Below are 18,162 nucleotides of genomic sequence, written 5' to 3' on the forward strand. Positions count from 1 at the left end.
CTTTCAGAGAGCACAGGAGCATATGTTGTTAATGGCTAAAACAAGCTTGAATCTCTAATACACTACAGTTGAGAGCGAACAGTAATGAACACTCATCCCATCTTCCAACCCATCCCCCCTTCCTCATGTCCACCCCAGAACCAAGAGCCCCTGGCTGCCATTAGATATAGACTGGCAGAAAGGTGAGAAAAAAATTACTCTGGCTTCTTTTGTATTGGCTGCAGCTACTACTTACACGACCTTGTTATATTGATATATAGTCAACTTCGAAAAACCATGATGATATAGCATTAAAAAATCAGAATGGAATTCAAGAGACCTGGGTTTATAAAGCCCAGTTTGACCACTAATCAGCTTACTTTCCTCAACCTCAATTTTCCCAAAGCAAAAGTTGAGCAGACCCTATAAGCCTCATCATTTAGGATAGATCAGTTCCATCATTTCATTTTTTTTCTCATTCATTCATTAACCTAACAAATATTTATTCTGTTACTGTGGGACTCAAACCTGCTTCTTATCTCCATGGAGCTTATAGTTTGGGAATGAAGAATAGATAACTGAGTAGATAAATATTACTAGCAAAGTACAAATCTACAATAAATTTGGGGACCTTAAAGATCTTGAAAGCAACTTAGCCGGGCATACGGGGTCATAGGAAACATCTTGATGCAACAATACTTAAGATGAGTCCTAAAGGAAGAAAACTGAGCTGTGTTCAGATAAATGTTTGTGACAATGGGAAAGGAAGAACATCCCAGGCAGAAAGCGCAGCATACATAAAAGGGCTAAAGAAAGAGCTTGACATACATAAGCAACCTGATGGAGTTCTTCAGGACTGGAGCAAAGAGACAGAAGAGAAAGGGTTAAACCCGGACCAAGTAAGACTCAGGTAAAGAATTTGAACTTTGCCCTAAAGGCAATGAGAAGTCATTCAGTGAGGGACACCTAGAATGAAGCCAGATTTGCAGTCTAGAAAGTTTGCAATGGCTGCAGTCTATGGAGAATAGACAGCGATTTCGAGAGTGGAGTGAAACAAGAGTGAGAAACAAAGATGCAGAGACAGTACACAGTACACGCCCACTCTCACGCACATCCATAGAGGCACAGCTAAAGGCAAACTGCAGAAATCCTGTCCTCACTTTACAACAAGATGTCCCTAAGGTTGAAAGTTTTGCCAGTCTGTGAATTAATGTGAATTAAATGGAACCCTGAGAAAGTATTGTGTTTTACCTTTTCTCCATGTCTAATTTTTACAGAATGTTAAGTACCTGCCATCTCTGCGGCTATTATCGCAACACCTTATTGTAAAGCAAGGCAAATGGCAAACTAGGCATTCGAACTAGAATTAGACAAGTAATTACCACGCAGCTATGTCAGGGACAGGTAAATGGAGAGGGAGCAGGAGAGGGGAAATGTCATAGCTGTCACTGTTATTTTTCCAAGAGTTTCAACTCCTCCAAAACATGAATGGGAAGAGAAAGAGAAAACTAGGGTTTGTTACCTGGGTGAAGACCTGAACTGAATTGCAGTAAGGTGACTGTATGATCTGAGTACCTGGTGAGCCTCTGTTCTCTCATCTGTAAATGGGAGAATTGGACCAGATGGCGTCCTACAGTTTAGTGTTGCATACATTTTGGAAAGTGTAGTTTGATACCTTCAATGCCTGGCTGTCCATCTCTATCTGGGCATGTGGCTCTCTGTCTTTAATTGTTCTTGCCTCCCCTGTAGTGAAGTCAGCAATTTTTAAACTTGCAGGGCCACCATGTTCTAGCCGCCTGTCTTTTGTGGACTGTCTGTTCTCCCACACCTCAGGTTTCTCCTTTAGCTCTGATGAGTTGTGATTCTGCCCAGCATTCCTTAGTGCTGCTACTTGTGCAACAGACAGAAGCTAAAGCCCAAAGTGGATGTCCCAAGCATGCCTGCTTACTTACAAGTCTTTTACTCGGTCTGAAGCCATTCTACACAACTCATAGAGTGCTCAATTGCAAGGGGCTGCCTCCTTGTTTCTTTCTCTCTGATAGATATGTTCTAGTGACATCCCATTCTAGAATAGAGTTTGGCGGGGGGGGGGGTCCAACTTCTAAATCACTCTCCATTCAAGCTGACAAGTATTTATTGAGCACCTACTGTGTGCCTAGCACTCAGCAAGATTCTCCAGGGACTGCTGGGGTGTCTAAACAATACAGCCTAATCTTGCCTCAGCAGGGACTGAACAGTACTGCAATGGCTTTGTTTGGAAGGAAAGACTGGGCTGAGGTTACAGCCTGCAGACTGCATTCAAGTCCCTTGGCTTGGAAATGAGGCTGGATTTTCAACAAAAGTGAGGAGTTGAACTCACCCTAAGGCTTTAATTCAGTGCATAGTTTCATTTGAACCTTGATGTTACATTGTGTGCACCAGAGGGTACAATTCATTGCTTACCTTCTTCAGAAGGTTCCTCTTCAGAGAGTCTCAGCATTTCTAAGATGTCATTAAAGCCATAATCTGTCACCTTTAGTACAAAACGCCCATCTACAACACAATTCCGAGATTTTAGCCTCCCGTGAATAAATTTTCTGTGGTGTAAGTATTTCATTCCCTGCAGATGATACAACAAAATTTATTTAGCCACTCATTTAACTGTTTTATGCCTTTAGAGCCAATTTCTGTGATTGTTAATGGCACGGGTGATTATGATCCAGAGTCCAACCCTTTTTTCCTATTTGCAGACAAAGCAATCCTTTGACACGATGTTGAGGTCTAGTCTAGCTCGAGAATGCTTGGCTTTGATAAAGAAAGGTATCTTGTGTTTATTGAGAATTATGTGCTACTGGGAGATGTATTGACATTTCAAGTACAGGATGGATCCATACACGTGTAATTGCCAGGATCTGGGAGAGTCTCATTCTCCCCCACAGATCTAATGCAATTCTCAATCCATTATTAGCAGAAGCAGAAACTGGTGAGGCAATTTAACAGGAGCTACAAATTGTTTACATATGTACACTGTAGGGGTTCTACTTTTTCAGAAAAACCATGTACGCTTGTAGATATGTACATAAACAAAACAAGAAAACACTGCAGTTTTGATTTTCTATAGTGCATAATTGGAAATAAACTGAGTATCATAAGGGAGTAGCTAGATTTATGATACATTCTTATTCTTGAATATTCTGTAACACTTAGAAAGAATAAAGTCGATCAGTATGCACTTATAGTGATATAACTATAAACCAAATACAAAATAGTGAGCTGCCAAGTTATGGGATGGCCTGTGTATTAAAAATAAATACAATTGTTTTAATATATGCAAATAAACATAAAAGGAATTTCAAGTCTAGTTTCCAATTTTTTTGCAGTAGCTAACTTATAGTAGAGGTGATAAAAGGAAGACGGCTGGATAAATGTCAATATTTTTCCCACATAGGTTTGTAACACTTGGTTCTAATTTAATGTACTGTTTTATAAGGAAAGAATGGCTAAATGAAGAAAGCTAGGTATTTCCGATCTGTGGGATGCTTGAGAGCCTGTACATGACGTTCGAATGTGATGTACAAGAACTGCCCATCAGATGAATTTAATCACTTGACATAGACATACATCTGTATTTTAGTATTTAGAATTGCTGATGCCAAGTGGCCTTTTAGTGAACCAGCTCTGCTTCGCAGCCTGGTACCTCTTTGCATTCTCACACTTTCCATTCTGTGCTCTCAGGAAGGCTTGCTCTTCAGCACTTTCAAGCCAAGTCTACAATGGGCATGCTTTCCCCCAGGATAGCTAGTGTTTGAATATCACTGACTATGGGCCTGAAGATGTGTGTAGTGTGAGCAGAAATAGTACTAGAAGAGGAATTGGGGGATTTGCATTCATATCAACTGTGACAATATAGCTATACTGTCATATTTTCACAGCATTCTATTATCATCTCTGTCACACAATAGTCAGCTGATAAATACATATTAGGAACCTACTATCTGTGCTAGATATTGTAAACTAAAGACTGTCTCATGTAGCCTTTCCATGCTTCTGGGGGTTTGGAGAAGGTTAATCATGGCCATTTTACAAACTGAGAATAAAATAATGTCTTGCCCTTTTATACCTCCTTGAAAATGTCTGTCACTATACAAAACTCAAGGCTGTGATTAATGTGTACATAGCTCAATATGTACTCAGACCAACTCCATCAAAATGCACATACACAGAGCTTTATGTCATCCCATAGAGTTCATTGATTCTACAGAAGTTGAGTCATGGACCTTTTCACAAATTCCCATTGTAAAAGTCTATGGCACACACAATGGAGATGCTCCCTTATCTAATCAGTGGACATTTGTGTTCCAGTGATCAAGGCCCACATCCACAATTAGATTTACAAAGTCTCATCATCCAGTTCTAGACTTAGACATCTTTTAGAAAATGAAAGCCAGCAGCTGATTCTAAATAGTGTGAAAGATTCTAGGTGTGACTATTCCCCAATATCTACAAAGCAGCTTAGAAATGGGATATGGCTAAAGGCTAAAGAGAACTTGACAGCAAACAGAAGAAAAAAGGGAAATGCGGCCCTCAGATTGAGAGGGAACATGGGCAAATACTTTCTGTATCAATATGCTATATGTATATGGACAAAAGGGCAGTGAGAGGGTGGAGAGTCAGGACTTTGGGAGAAAATGCAGAGGCGTGAAATGATCACAATAACCCACAGGAAAGAAAGCATCTCCAAACCTTACATTTCTAACCCAAAAGAGTAAAACAAAAACAACAGTCAAAAAATCTTTATAAATTTCAAATCTATAACGAAAATCCAAGATTCCCTTAGTCTTGCCAGTAACCTTGATGAGGTCCAGCAGTAGTGAAGATTTGAACATCCAGTCGAGTTTCACGTCATCATTAGTCAGTATGTCTTCTAGGCTCCTTCGAGAACAAAATTCTGTCACAACGGCAAACATCCCTGAATCACAGAAGAAACCCAATAAAGGGTTGACATTCTCATGCCGCAGGTCTTTCATCTGCAAAGAAGACACAGGGAGAACAGTTACAGCTGTCTTATGTCAGTGGCAGACTGTTGGCTGCACTACACAAAGGTACAAGAATGAGGGTGGGCAAGATGCCAAAGCTGTAAAAAGGAGAAAATAAATATATCTTATGTATTTACTTGAGATATGAGAAAATGATAATATGATCATAGGAGAAAAAATGAATACAGTGCAGTTACTTGTCCCAAAAGAGCTCACACTCGGTAAAGAATAATAGGAAAGTGATCTCGAAATTATATCTCATCACACACTGTGTTTTAAAAGAGACCATGAGATGTTGAGTGAGTTCAGAAGTTAAACAGCTCATCCAGACAGGCAGTAAGGGAGGCAGGTATCAAAGGAAGCTTTCCAAAGAATTGATAACTAAACTACTGAAGAACATCCAAGGATTGACCAGTTGCCACAATGGAGGGGCAGAACATTTCTGAATTGAGGAAACTGCAATAGGTTTATTCTTCCCAGGCTACTATGCAATGTGGAAAATGTGAAATAGAAAGGGAGAGAAATAGACAGAAGCCACACACCATGATGTGACTATCAAAATTTCACGGTCCTGTGTCATATAATTTTATGGAGAACCATGAAATAAAATTTAAATAGCTATACTCTATTAATAGTCTCAGTAAGTAGATTTAAGGCACACACATTTGAGCATTAGTATAATGTATGCATCTGCACAGTAAACTAATTATAGATCAAATTATTCGAAAAAGTTGCATTTATGCTGAACATGTACAAACCTTTTTCTTGTTACTTCTAAAGCAATGCAGCAAATTATGTACATAGAATTAACATTGTAATGAATATTAAAAATAATCGAGACATAATGCAAAGTATATGGGAGGGTATACATTGTTTGGATGCAAAGTATTGTTCTATTTTATGTAAGACATTTGAGTTTTCATAGATTTTGGTATCTGAGGGATTCCTGAAACCAATCCCCTGAATATAGTAAGTACAATTCTCTGGCCATATGTAACCGCATATATGTGAGTGTGCACACACTCATGTGCACACAGGCTTAGAATGGTAGCAACACTGAATGGCTAGAAACAGACTAGATCTTAGATGCATAATGTCATGAGGTGAGAAGTGAGAGGACAAAGTCAAAAGATTGCCACATAAAGTATGGAGAAATAGCAGTCCATTTACTGGCATGAATTACACTGTAAGACTCAACAAAAAGGTCTGAGCCAAAAATAAGTTAATCTTCATGGAAACTGACTATCTCCTTTGCCTATTAATTATAAAAAGCCTGACACCCATGACAATTATTAGTCTACTTCAACCTAAACCAATTAAAGAAGACATGAAAACTCACATATAGCAAATTAAGCACATTCTTCTAAGATTTCATTCTCTTTTGAACCAAAAAACCGAAACCACTGGGCTCTAGAACTGTATTTAAAAACTAATACAAACTGATTAAGAAAATAATTCACATTCCCTAGCCTCTACTGAAAGTAAGCATAGCAATATGAACGAAGTCTAAGCAATGGAATAAAAGAGAAGGGATATGTTCCATTTATAGTCAAAGGCTTTTAAGAAGCAAGTAAATATTTCATATTAATTTTCTAATTCCATTGATAAATACACATTTAACAAGGACATCAGACATCGTAAATCTGTAAGATAGCTGTAGCCTGGATTTCTAAACCGTCATATTGAAGGAGGATCACCTACCAATCAAGAAAACCTGTCTTTTGTTACTGATTGAGTGAGAACTAAACTTATGCAGTGTTTTAGGATATTTAGTGCCTTGGATATGGTGGGATACACTTTTAATATCAGCGCTCGAAAGGCAAGGCAGGTAGATCTCTGTGAATTCAAGGTTGCCCTGGCTACATAGCAATATCCATGGCAGCTGGGGCTATATAATGATAATCTGTCTCAAAAATAAAACATTAAAAGGCCAGGGTTATAGCTGAGTGATTGACCACATACATGACTTACTGAATTCAATCTCCTAGCACCAAAAGACATTAATTATTCAGAAGTATATTTGTTAAAGCATCTAACATTATACGAATAGCCATAACACTGGCATATTTTGAGCCTACATCTCTGCCTAAACTTTACAGCCATCCATCCTCAGATGTAAACATGAGAGAATTTTCTGTGTTGAAAGTAGATAGATACTTACATGCAGTCTTGCCCTATGGAGACTCTGAATAATATGAAGAGAAAGACTAGACCCCTTTTGCAAGGTGAAAAATTACTAGATAGACATATACTTTACCTCTTCCATAACACTTACTTAGCTGTCTACCATCAAAATATCAAGGGTTGAATGTGTCTTGCATCAAGATATTTGCTATTTCCCTATCTGACATAAAACCTTTAAGCATTTAGCTACCAGAGATACCCGCTTCTGAGTCAAATACTAATCCATATAATCTTAAATTTATTTAATTAAATTAATTAATTAATTTAATTAATTAAAATGATTCTGAAATATGGCAAAATCAGAATTAATCCCAGCTACCTTCTCTCACACCAGGTATTATTAAATTATCCATTGATACATATTGCAGCAGCAAAATTTTTTTCTACCATTGGCTAATTGGCTATATATGTCTGTTTCTCGCACTTTATTTTGTCTTGTATAAACTATTGTTCATATTCCTGTATCAACCTATCTACTGCCTAACACCCAGAAGTCAATAGTCATACAGAAAATATTATTAAGGTACTGGCAACAAAACTGTTTTTAGGATTATTTTCTCTTTTATTTATTTTATTCTTTTAAATAGTGTACATGTATGTGTGTATGTGTATGCTTGCATGTGACAGCATGCATGTGCAGGCATGTTTATGTGAATTCAGGTACCTCCAAAGGCCAAAGACATTAGGTACACTGGAGCTGGAGTTACAGGTGGTTGTGAGTCATCTGATACTGGAAATCAAACTCAGATCCTCTGGAAGAGCAAGACATGCCCTTAACTTCTGAGCCATCTCTCCAGCCCCATACTAGAAATTTTATGATCTAATACTACCAACTAATATACTTCAAGAGTCAGAGGGCTCTTTGAATACTTTAAAATGTAGACATTTGTATTTTTGTTTACATGTATATATGTGTAAGACTGTATGACACATGTGTGTGCTCATAACAGTCCGTAGAAGGTGGTAGATCCTCCAGAAGTGGAGTTAGAGATGATTATGAGCCACCCAATGTAGGTGCTGGGAACTGAATTAGAGTCCTCTGAAAGAAAAAGCCATTACGCTGAACTGCCAAGCAATCTTTCCATTCCTGAGAGTATTAAAAATTTATACCTCTATTCCCATATCTTTTTAGCAGCATTAAAATACATTTGAAAATTAGAAAAAAATGAAAATGATTACAAATAATAAATACGCTGATAAATATAAAACAATATATTTTAATTATCTTAATTTCTATAAAATATATATATGAATGTTTAAAGTAAAAACTGGCCCTGTATTATGTGGTTCATTATATTCATGAAGATAATATACATTCAAACAGTAAAGCAAAGAATGTAGATACACTAAAAATAGCAATGTGTTTATAAATCTTTTATGTTTGGTGTAAAGTGGTACAATATTAGCACTAAGTGTATTGTGACAAGTTTAAAATGCATTCAGAACTTTCTAGAACAATTACTAAAAAGAAATCAGTAATCTATACCTAAAAATGCAAATATAAGAAACAAATTGAAGTCCATCCACAGAATTTTAGTAAAAGTAAGGCAAGAAAAATGAACAAAATAAAATAGAGAAATAGATGAGGTGGAAGATAAATAGTAGATCAAGTTCTGAACTATTTCCATTGGTACCTCAATTTACTAAAGATTACAGTTACTAAGTACAGGTTGTAGAACAGTGGGGGAAAGTGACAAAAAAAATGCATGCTTCCTGAAAGAAATGAACATTCAATCCGAAAATTAAAGAGTTTCAAAATGAGAAAATAGGAAAATACTCTACACAAAATTAAATGAGAAGATGAAATGGCTATATTATCATTGAATAAAACTTGTTAGGAAAACAGGTATTACCAGAATTGAAAGTGAATTTTTATAATGATAAAAACATCACTATCATAAATGTGCATATATGTAGCTGCAGCCTGGAGCTGACTCATACTGGATCCGAGGAAGAAAATTTTATAGAGTTCTTTCAACACTGTGTTTGGTGATATTACATTGGTAGGTAAAAGCAGGGGAACCTCATAATGTAAGTATTTACAAAACAGTAATCAGAAATTATTCAAGGGGCTGGAGATATGGCTCAGTGGTTAAGAGCAGTGACTGCTCTTCCAGAGGACCCGGGTTCAATTCCCAGCACCCACATGGCAGCTCACAACTGTCTGACGATCCAGTTGCAGGGGATCTGACACCTTCACACCAATGCACATAAAATAAAGTTAAATAAAGCATAAAAATTAAAAAAAGAAATTATTCAAAATTGCTTATTCTTTCACATAGAAACTGTTGCGAAGTATTTATTTTTTAATTTATTTATTTATTAAAGATTTCTGCCTCCTCCCCTCCACCGCCTCCCATTTCCCTCCCCCTCCCCCGATCAAGTCCCCCTCCCTCATCAGCTCGAAGAGCAATCAGGGTTCCCTGACCTGTGGGAAGTCCAAGGACCACCCACCTCCATCCAGGTCTAGTAAGGTGAGCATCCAAACTGCCTAGGCTCCCCCAAAGCCAGTACGTGCAGTAGGATCAAAAACCCATTGCCATTGTTCTTGAGTTCTCAGTAAGACACTAACATATATGCCCTTAGCATTAGAGTATCGATGTACACAAAAAATGTGAAATTAAACAATAGGGAAATTTTAATAGTAAAGGAAAAATACATTGACAAGAATGGGGTAAGGATATATGAGATTAAAAGTAATCTTATCAATAAATTTTTCTGATAAACATAATTGGAGAGAAAACCCTAAGAATCATCCAGAAGTACTTTCAAAGAATGAACAAGTTTCAATGAACAAATGGAATTTGCCCCAGCTATATTAAGGTTTATTCAATACTTATTTTCAAGCAATGTACCTTACTATATTAACAGAATAAAGACATAAATAACAACCATTTCAACAGGTAAAATAAATTATTTTGAAAAAACTACATAATAGAAATTTCTAGACAACAAGGAGTACATATATGACTTGGAGATAACATTAGACATAAGGGAACTATGCTGAATCCTTTTCTTTTAAAACCAGAAATATGGCAAAAATGTTGACCCTTTCTAAACAACTGTAAAGTCTATGCATGCATAATGATTGAAAAATAATATGAACAGAGAACTCTCAACAGAGGAATCTAAAATGGCTGAAAGACACTTAAGGAAATGCTCAACATCCTTAGTCATCAGAGAAATGCAAATCAAAACAACTCTGAGATTTCATCTTACACCTGTAAGAATGGCCAAGATAAAAAACACTGTTGACAACTTATGTTGGAGAGGTTGTGGGGAAGAGAACACTCCTCCATTGCTGGTGGGAGTACAAGCTGGTACAGCCCCTTTGGATATCAGTATGGTGATTTCTCAGAAAATTAGGAAAGAACCTTCCTCAAGACCCAGCAATTCCACTTTGGGGTGTATATCCAAAGGATGCTCAATCGTACCGCAAGGACATGTGCTCAACTATGTTCATAGCAGCATTGTTTGTCATAGCCAGAACCTGGAAACAACCTGAATGCCTCTTATCCAAAGAATGGATGAGGAAAGTGTGGTACATTTACACAATGGAGTATTACACAGCAGAAAAAAATAATGACATCTTAAAATTTACAGGCAAATGGATAGAACTAGAAAACATCATATTGAGTGAGGTAACCCAGACCCAGAAAGACAACTATCACATGCACTCACTCATAAGTGGTTTTTAAACATAAAGCAAAGAAAACCAGCCTACAAATCATTATCCCAGAGAACCTAGACAACAATGAGGATCCTAAGAGAGACATACATGGATGTAATCTACATGGGAAGTAGAAAAAGACAAGATCTCTTGAGTAAATTGGGACCATGGGAGAGGGCTGAAAGGGAGGGGGAGACAGGGAGGGAAGCAGAGAAAAATGTATAGCTCAATAAAATCAATAAAAAAATAAAAATAATATAAATAATAGAGGAGAAGGGAAGGTTCTTTCTTATAATAAATGTCAGCCAATAAGTATACAAAGTATGTTAGTATTATAAAATTATGACCAGGTTTTAGTGGTACACACCTTTAAGCCCAACACTTGTGAGGGAGAAGCAGGGGGATCTTTGTGAGTTTGAGGCCAGCCTGGTCTACAGGGTGAGTTCCAGGACAGCCAGGGGTATACAGTGAAACCCTGTGTTGAAAAACGAAGAAGAAGAAGAAGAAGAAGAAGAAGAAGAAGAAGAAGAAGAAGAAGAAGAAGAAGAAGAAGAAGAAGAAGAAGAAGAAGAAGAAGAAGAAGAAGAAGAAGAAGAGAGGAGGAGGAGGAGGAGGAGGAGGAGGAGGAGGAGGAGGAGGAGGAGGAGGAGGAGGAGGAGGAGGAGGAGGAGGAGGAGGAGGAGGAGGAGGAGGAGGAGGAGGAGGAGGAGGAGGAGGAGAGAAAGAGAAAAGGAAGTAAGAAAGAAATCAATTAGTAAGTAAAATAATGAGTAAGAGTAGACTAAAAAAAACAGAAAGACACAAACATGGTATCTCACACCTTTATTCTCAATTCCTAGAAGGCTAAGGCAGGAGGATTTTTATGTTTTGGGAGCCAGCCTGTATTACAAAGTGAGTTACAGGCCAGCCTGGGTTACAGAGTAAGATCCCATCACAAAAAAGAGTAAACAATTTCTATAGGTTCAAATTATTTTAAGATCATGTACTAATTCTCTGGGGCAAAGTAATTCACATAGGAAGCTGCTATGAACTCAAAGTTAACATCACCAACAATGGGATGCTAGCTGACATGTGTTACTCCTGAATAAAGTGTACAAAAAAAGACTACATCCCTCCTGAAACTATCTGGCTAAAGATGCATAAAGAAAACCATGTGGATGTTAGGCAAACCCAGGTAGAAGGTTAATTTACCAATAACTGACCAGAATTCTTAAAAGGATATTAGGGTGAAGAAAGAGAAAGAAGTCTGTGAAGCTGTCATATTAAAGGAATTCTAAGAGACATACAGCCATGGGAACCTATAGTGTAAACTGACATGAGAAGAATTGCATTATACTGGTATTGTGTTAAGGCAATTGATAAAATTAAAATATGGGTAGTAATTTAAATGACAGCGTTGTATAAATGTCAAATTGTCTGATTTTGATCATTGTACTCTAGTGAAGTATAAAAATGTTTTCGGCTTTAGAAAACAAATGAAAAACAACTTAAAGGTGAAAGACAATGTCTACAACTTACCTTTAAATAATTCCAAATGTATAAGTAGATCAAGTAGACAACTGAGCAAACTGAGCATGTCCTAAGTCTATGTGAATGTCCCCTTAAAGATTCTTGAGGGTTCTTCCATAAAATTGAATTGATGCCAAAATAAAATCTCACCATATACATGTACACACACACACACACACACACACACACACACACCAAAAAGAAAAGGTGTGATGCACAAACTCTTATGTTGGCTTATCTGTTTATTCACACACTTATATTTTATAAGCTTCTGTAGTTTTGGGCCATTTAGCCTCTTTATTTTTAATGTAGTAGTTATGGTAAGTATCTAAGGTCATAAAATCACTGTGAAATAGGCTGTTTCTGCTGCCTTTGGTCCTTTTCAGTTTATCTATTGATGGAGGAAGGTCATTGGCTAATAAAGGAACTGCCCTGGCCCATTTTATTGGTTAGAGGATAGGTGGGAGGAGTAGGCAGAACAGGACGCTGGGAGGAAGAGGAAGTGAGCTCAGTCTCGACAGCTTTCCTCTCAGGAGCAGACGCCTGAGAGAGACGCCATGCCCGGCTCCCTGCATGAAGCTCCGACCCAGGATGGACTAGGCTAGAATCTTCCCGGTAAGACCGGTTCTCACAGATTATTAGAGATGGGTTGATCGGGATGTGAGAATTAGCCTGTAAGTGCTAGAGCTAAAGGGCCAAGCAGTGCTTAAAAGAATACAGTGTCTGTGTAATTATTTTGGGGCATAAGCTAGCCGAGCAGGCTGCCGGGGTGCTGGGAACGCAGCCCCGCCGCCCCTATTACTACAATCTATGATTATTTTCCCTTCAGTTCCAAGCACCAAAATCCTTTGTAAGGGAAATACCACATCATGATAGTTCGTCTTAACCCTCAGAATAACCCCTGTTCCCCATGGGCCATATCGCTGGTTTCCTTTCTTTCCTCACTTGCATGCAGTTGGTCCTCAATCATATCTGTTGGGATTATTTGTCTGCTTTGTAAATGTGGAGAAATTCACTATTACTAGCACTTGAAAGAACCAAAGGCAATATCCACGAATTTTTCACAGACTCCAATTCAAGTTTAAGGAGGAGGCAAGAATTTAAATGGCTTAGGAGAGATCATGCCTGACTTATTTATTTATAGGCACTTCCTTAAGTAAACTATCCAAGGACACTTTGAACATAACCAGTGGAGTTAAGAAAATACCATATTCAGTGGAGTTAAGAAAATACCATATTTCAAACACTAATTACCAGATGAATCTTCAAGGTCTAAAAAATGGGCACATGGATGATTATGGTATACTTAATTGATAATTATCTTAATAGGCATGGTTTTATAAAGAAGTTATGAGCCAGGAATATGCAAGAAGCATTGAATGTATTGTCTCTTAATTTTCTTCCCAATATAGAAGAGAAAGCAATAAAAAGCAGACAGACATTTTGCAAAAAGGAACATGAAGGCTCAGGGAATGTGGGTGATGGGTGCAAATTAATAAAGCTCCTTCTTTGGTTCAGAGTCTGTGTTTTCCATTCTCCTGCATTTGCTATTGTGTCACAAGATCATACCATGACTGCCTCATGCTGGCGGGCTGCTGCTAATTACTTGGAAGAAAGTATTGGTTTGAGTAGGGATGTACACAAATGAGGGCTTCTCATACCATTTCAAACACATCACTTGCACTTGATTTGATAGACTTAATGTCCCCAAAATCTCCAGGAGGGAACTTTTTCAGCCACACCCAGTCACCCTGGAAAGAAAAGGGAAAGAATACTGATGAGACTTAGTTGTCAGTCAGGCTTACAGTAAAATTACCACTACAAACAGATTGTTTTTCTCCTCCCCCACCCTTAACCCCAAAGAAACTCCCATTCTGGGTGAAAATGAACTTGTACAAAGTAGGTAAAGTTAAATGTGTCAAAGCACTCAGGGCAGGGAAATAACCCACGTGTATGCAGATCCCAGGAAATGCGAGGATATCACTCTGAAATGTCTTCCTTAACTAACTGCAGAAAGTGCCAGGTCACTTCACTTATTCATGGCTAAGTGATGTGGCACAGGGCTTGCTTCGATTAATGGTGATGGTTGGTGATTGCAATTCCCATTGCCTTGAGGCGTCTGTAGTGGGAAATGCAAGGCAGGAGATGGAATGCCACAAATGTTTGCAGCCTTTACCTTGATTCATTTTTCTCTTGTGTGACGGGCCATGAGGTCAAGGTGGGGGCTCTCTTACTCACTAATCATAAACTCACTGATTTAAATGTAGATTAAACATTTTTTTGTTATTTTGATTAAAACATGTACTGCCACAGTAACAGGTCATCTAGACCCTTTCAAAAGTCTATTTCCAACTTTTTCCATTTGTAAACATTTGATTTTTTTGGAGTTGAAATGTTTGTGGGTGTAATGTGATAATTTGATACAAGTATACAATGTGTAAAGATCAAATCTGAGTAATTAAAATTGATTCTTAACTTTGAAACACAAAACAACAATTTCTAAGGTCACTGTCAATTCTAACTCAATTATTTTATTCTTTCCTCACTTCACTGCTAGTACCTGATAATTTTCTTGTGCATGCATAGCCTCAAGGAGTCATCAGTCATCAAGCCCTACTTAGTTCTGTCCAACCAAAAAAATTTTAAAGGCAATATAAATATAGATTTCTTTTCCTCTGTGATAATGATAATGTCTTACACTGTGCTCCCTAGTCTTCAAAGTGCCTGCACATCTATTACCTATAGCCTGGAGAGTCCATTTCAAGCTGCACCTACTTGTCATCAAGTAGAGATAATAAAGAAGAGAGCTCTGTGCAATCAAATTGTGAAAATAGGAATGTGTAACCACTCTCTTATTAAGGAATATAGCCAGCTGTAGCAGCTCATCTGGAAAGCTGCCAGAGGCTAAGTCTAATGGCAGCTGCAGGCATCTCAGTAACTCCCCTGCATTTTGTGTTACAAAGCCTCTCCTTGCCAAGGAGTTCAGAGTCCCTCGACGAGGGAAAGGCTCTAGATTTGTCTGGACAAATCTACGAGAGTCAAGCTCATTGCCCATAAAGCTCAAAAAGGCAGGGCAGCATGAGTTGGCGCCTGTAACAGAATGGTCAAGTGTGACCCTGGACCAGCTGCATCAGTGTCAGCTGGAAACGTTCCAGAAGCACCAGTAATTGAGTTCCACAGAACACCTAGGGAATGACAAGGTCTAAGTAGGGTTGGGACCAGTAGTCTGGATGTTATCAAGTCCTCATCTTAATTCCAACCCATAGTCAAGCCTGCCACCTAAAACCCAGCCTTTCCCCTTGCCTTATCTCTGGGATTCCCTTCACTCACATCCTCTCCTTTTGCCTCACACTGATGTCCTCTTACAAATTCTGCTCTCGGGCAGGGACCTAAAACTCATTCATAGTAGTCAAGAGGACCTGCCACAAGTTTAACTGTTTTAGCTCTTAAAGAACTTTGCCCTTTACAGTCAACAAAGGCTAAGCCTTAAGCTGAGAGAATAAACCTCTAACTGGAATTTTACAAAATGAGATGATGTATAATATGTACTGATGGGTTCAAAAAACAAACAAACAAGCAAACAAAAAAACCTTTACAGCCCGTTGGCAATTGTCACTTGGCCCACAGTAACTACCAGCTGCTTCGGCACCTCTGTGCTAATTAGATGATGGTGTTTTCTCTCAGGTAAAAAAAGAAGCCCTAATTCTTTGAGTATATAATTGTGCACTTTGTTTTTGGGCAGAAGCCTTGGCTGTGTAAATGCACGCACATTTTATAAGCATGCGTGTTCCACCCTCACATTTACTTACCCACACCCTGGGCACAAAGGAGGGCATCCCGCTGGTAGTGTGTCCATTCTACATGTCCCCAAGGTCTTCCTGCCAAGGGAAGCCTCTTTTAGGGGATATGGAGTCATGCTATCAGGATGGGAGAAACAAATGGGACTCAGGGTTCCATGAATACGAGATAGGAGAAAGAGGGAAGCTCAAGGAATTTCTGAAGCATAGTCAAAATAATGATTGAGCAATGTGTATAATTGGGAATGGTGGGATAGCTATAGATGTGAGGCTTGACACCCTACCCATTCCAGAACTAGGCCTGGAAGCCAGAACGTCTGCATCTCCTTCTGTACAATTTCCATTTAAGTTAGAACATATTGTCACCATGAATAGAGCCTGCATAGATGTGATGCCCTCATATGGTGTATGATCTGAACATCAGTTAGTTACTAAAGAGCTCTGACCGCCTTATAGATCATATGTGATTCCTTCATAATCAGAGACTATGTTGACCTTCTATTGGGATTATTCACTGACAGAGTAGCTAAGAACACTTTTCCTGTCAAATCACTAAATTTGAGGGCTGGAGAGGATCTTACATATACAGAACTCAATCTCATATCTCCATAAAGAACCCAAGACAATAACAGCACCAATATCTTCCAGTTCCTCTTTTCCCTATCAGGCTCCCTATGTTTGGAGTATATTTGTTTAAATTTTAGTTCTCACAAATTCTGTAAGCAAGTTTGTATTGAGTCTGTGTGCGCCTTCATTCATGAAAAATGAAGGAAAAGGAGGAAACGGGGAGCTTTTATCTCCACCACACATGGACTAAATAGCTTTTGTTTGGGGGTTTTAAAACAGAACGACAAAATATTACAATTATCCTTTTACTTTTTAATTAAGAGAAAAAAATCATCAAATTCCATTCGTGGAAGTTTTCTGAAGAAATTTAGAATCTATCTGCTTTGCACTAAGGGCACTGTGAATTAACAAAAATAGGAGAACAAGGTCCTAAGCATGGCTCTGCTTCAAGCTCAAGGGTAGCCTTAGCATACCCGCTTAATCTGCCTTCAGCTTCCCCACCTTAAGAATAAGATTTACCAGACGATTTCTTCAGGCTTTGTAACTTTAATAATCTATACTTCTATGATGAGAGGCAATGGCTGATGGAAGGGAAGGTGTAGGGGGAGATAAGTGTTATAGGAAGGAGGAAAAAAAGGCTTTGAGAACAGGAAATGAGTGCACAGAGAAAGGAGACTCAATGTGCAACACGTAGAGAGACCCTGGGAGTTGGAAGGTGTCCAAAAATGAAGCAGAAGATGAATCCAGGGATTTTTCCGTGATTTGGATCAGGATCACATTGGTTCTTACCTCATCTCTCCAGCACTCCAGACTATGGTTATTAGAGCAGAACATGAGAAATGCCTAATAGCTTCTGCTGTCACTGTTGTCCTCCCCACCCACACACACACTGAGCAGCTCACCTGGTTCTCCTTTCTATATTCACAGAAAACCTGTGGAAGGTTATACAACTACACATGCATCAGAGTACGAATACTGTGTTGGTACAATGTAATATATGGGGACCCCCCGCCCCTCGAAAAGCCTGTCTTTGGCTATTGAGCATCTACATGCATATTATGTGGAAATGCCAGGAATCCCAGTAACAATTCCCCCATTTGATTGGTTGGTTGGGATTGTTTATTTCTTTGGGCTGTATGCAAGAGTATGTGCATTTGTGTGCACACACGTGCATGTGTAGTAGTAGTAGTTGCTGTAATAGTAGTAGTAGTTCATGTGTGGGAAATTTATGAGCACTTGTGGTCATGTGCATGTGGAGACCAAAGGTTGAAGTTTGATAGCTTTCTTAAATGCTCTCTGCCTTATGTTTCGTGAAAGGATCCTTCACTATATCTGGAGATTGGAGACTCAACTGGCTGACCAGAAAGTCCCAGAAATCTCTGCCTGTCTCCACCTTCCCGGGGCTAGGAATATAAACACAAACTGTTGTACTCGGGGTTTT

The 18,162-nt window shown here is 38.6% G+C and overlaps 1 protein-coding gene across 1 annotated transcript in view; it reads right to left on the bottom strand.

The window, feature by feature from the left end:
* The window catches only part of LOC121436883 (retinal guanylyl cyclase 2), an 82,292-nt gene that overhangs the window by 25,734 nt on the left and 38,396 nt on the right, over positions 1 to 18,162 (bottom strand). The window contains exons 7-9 of the mRNA XM_041636786.1: positions 14,019 to 14,108; positions 4,809 to 4,985; positions 2,422 to 2,578 (exon numbers count right to left, since the gene is read on the bottom strand). Coding sequence (XP_041492720.1) covers positions 2,422 to 2,578; positions 4,809 to 4,985; positions 14,019 to 14,108 — 424 coding nt within the window. The remainder of the gene's footprint in view (positions 1 to 2,421; positions 2,579 to 4,808; positions 4,986 to 14,018; positions 14,109 to 18,162) is intronic.

Source organism: Microtus oregoni, unplaced genomic scaffold (genome assembly GCF_018167655.1).
Source record: "Microtus oregoni isolate MIOR12 unplaced genomic scaffold, Mior012 000050F_005, whole genome shotgun sequence".
In the NCBI taxonomy this organism is placed as follows: Eukaryota; Metazoa; Chordata; class Mammalia; order Rodentia; family Cricetidae; genus Microtus; species Microtus oregoni.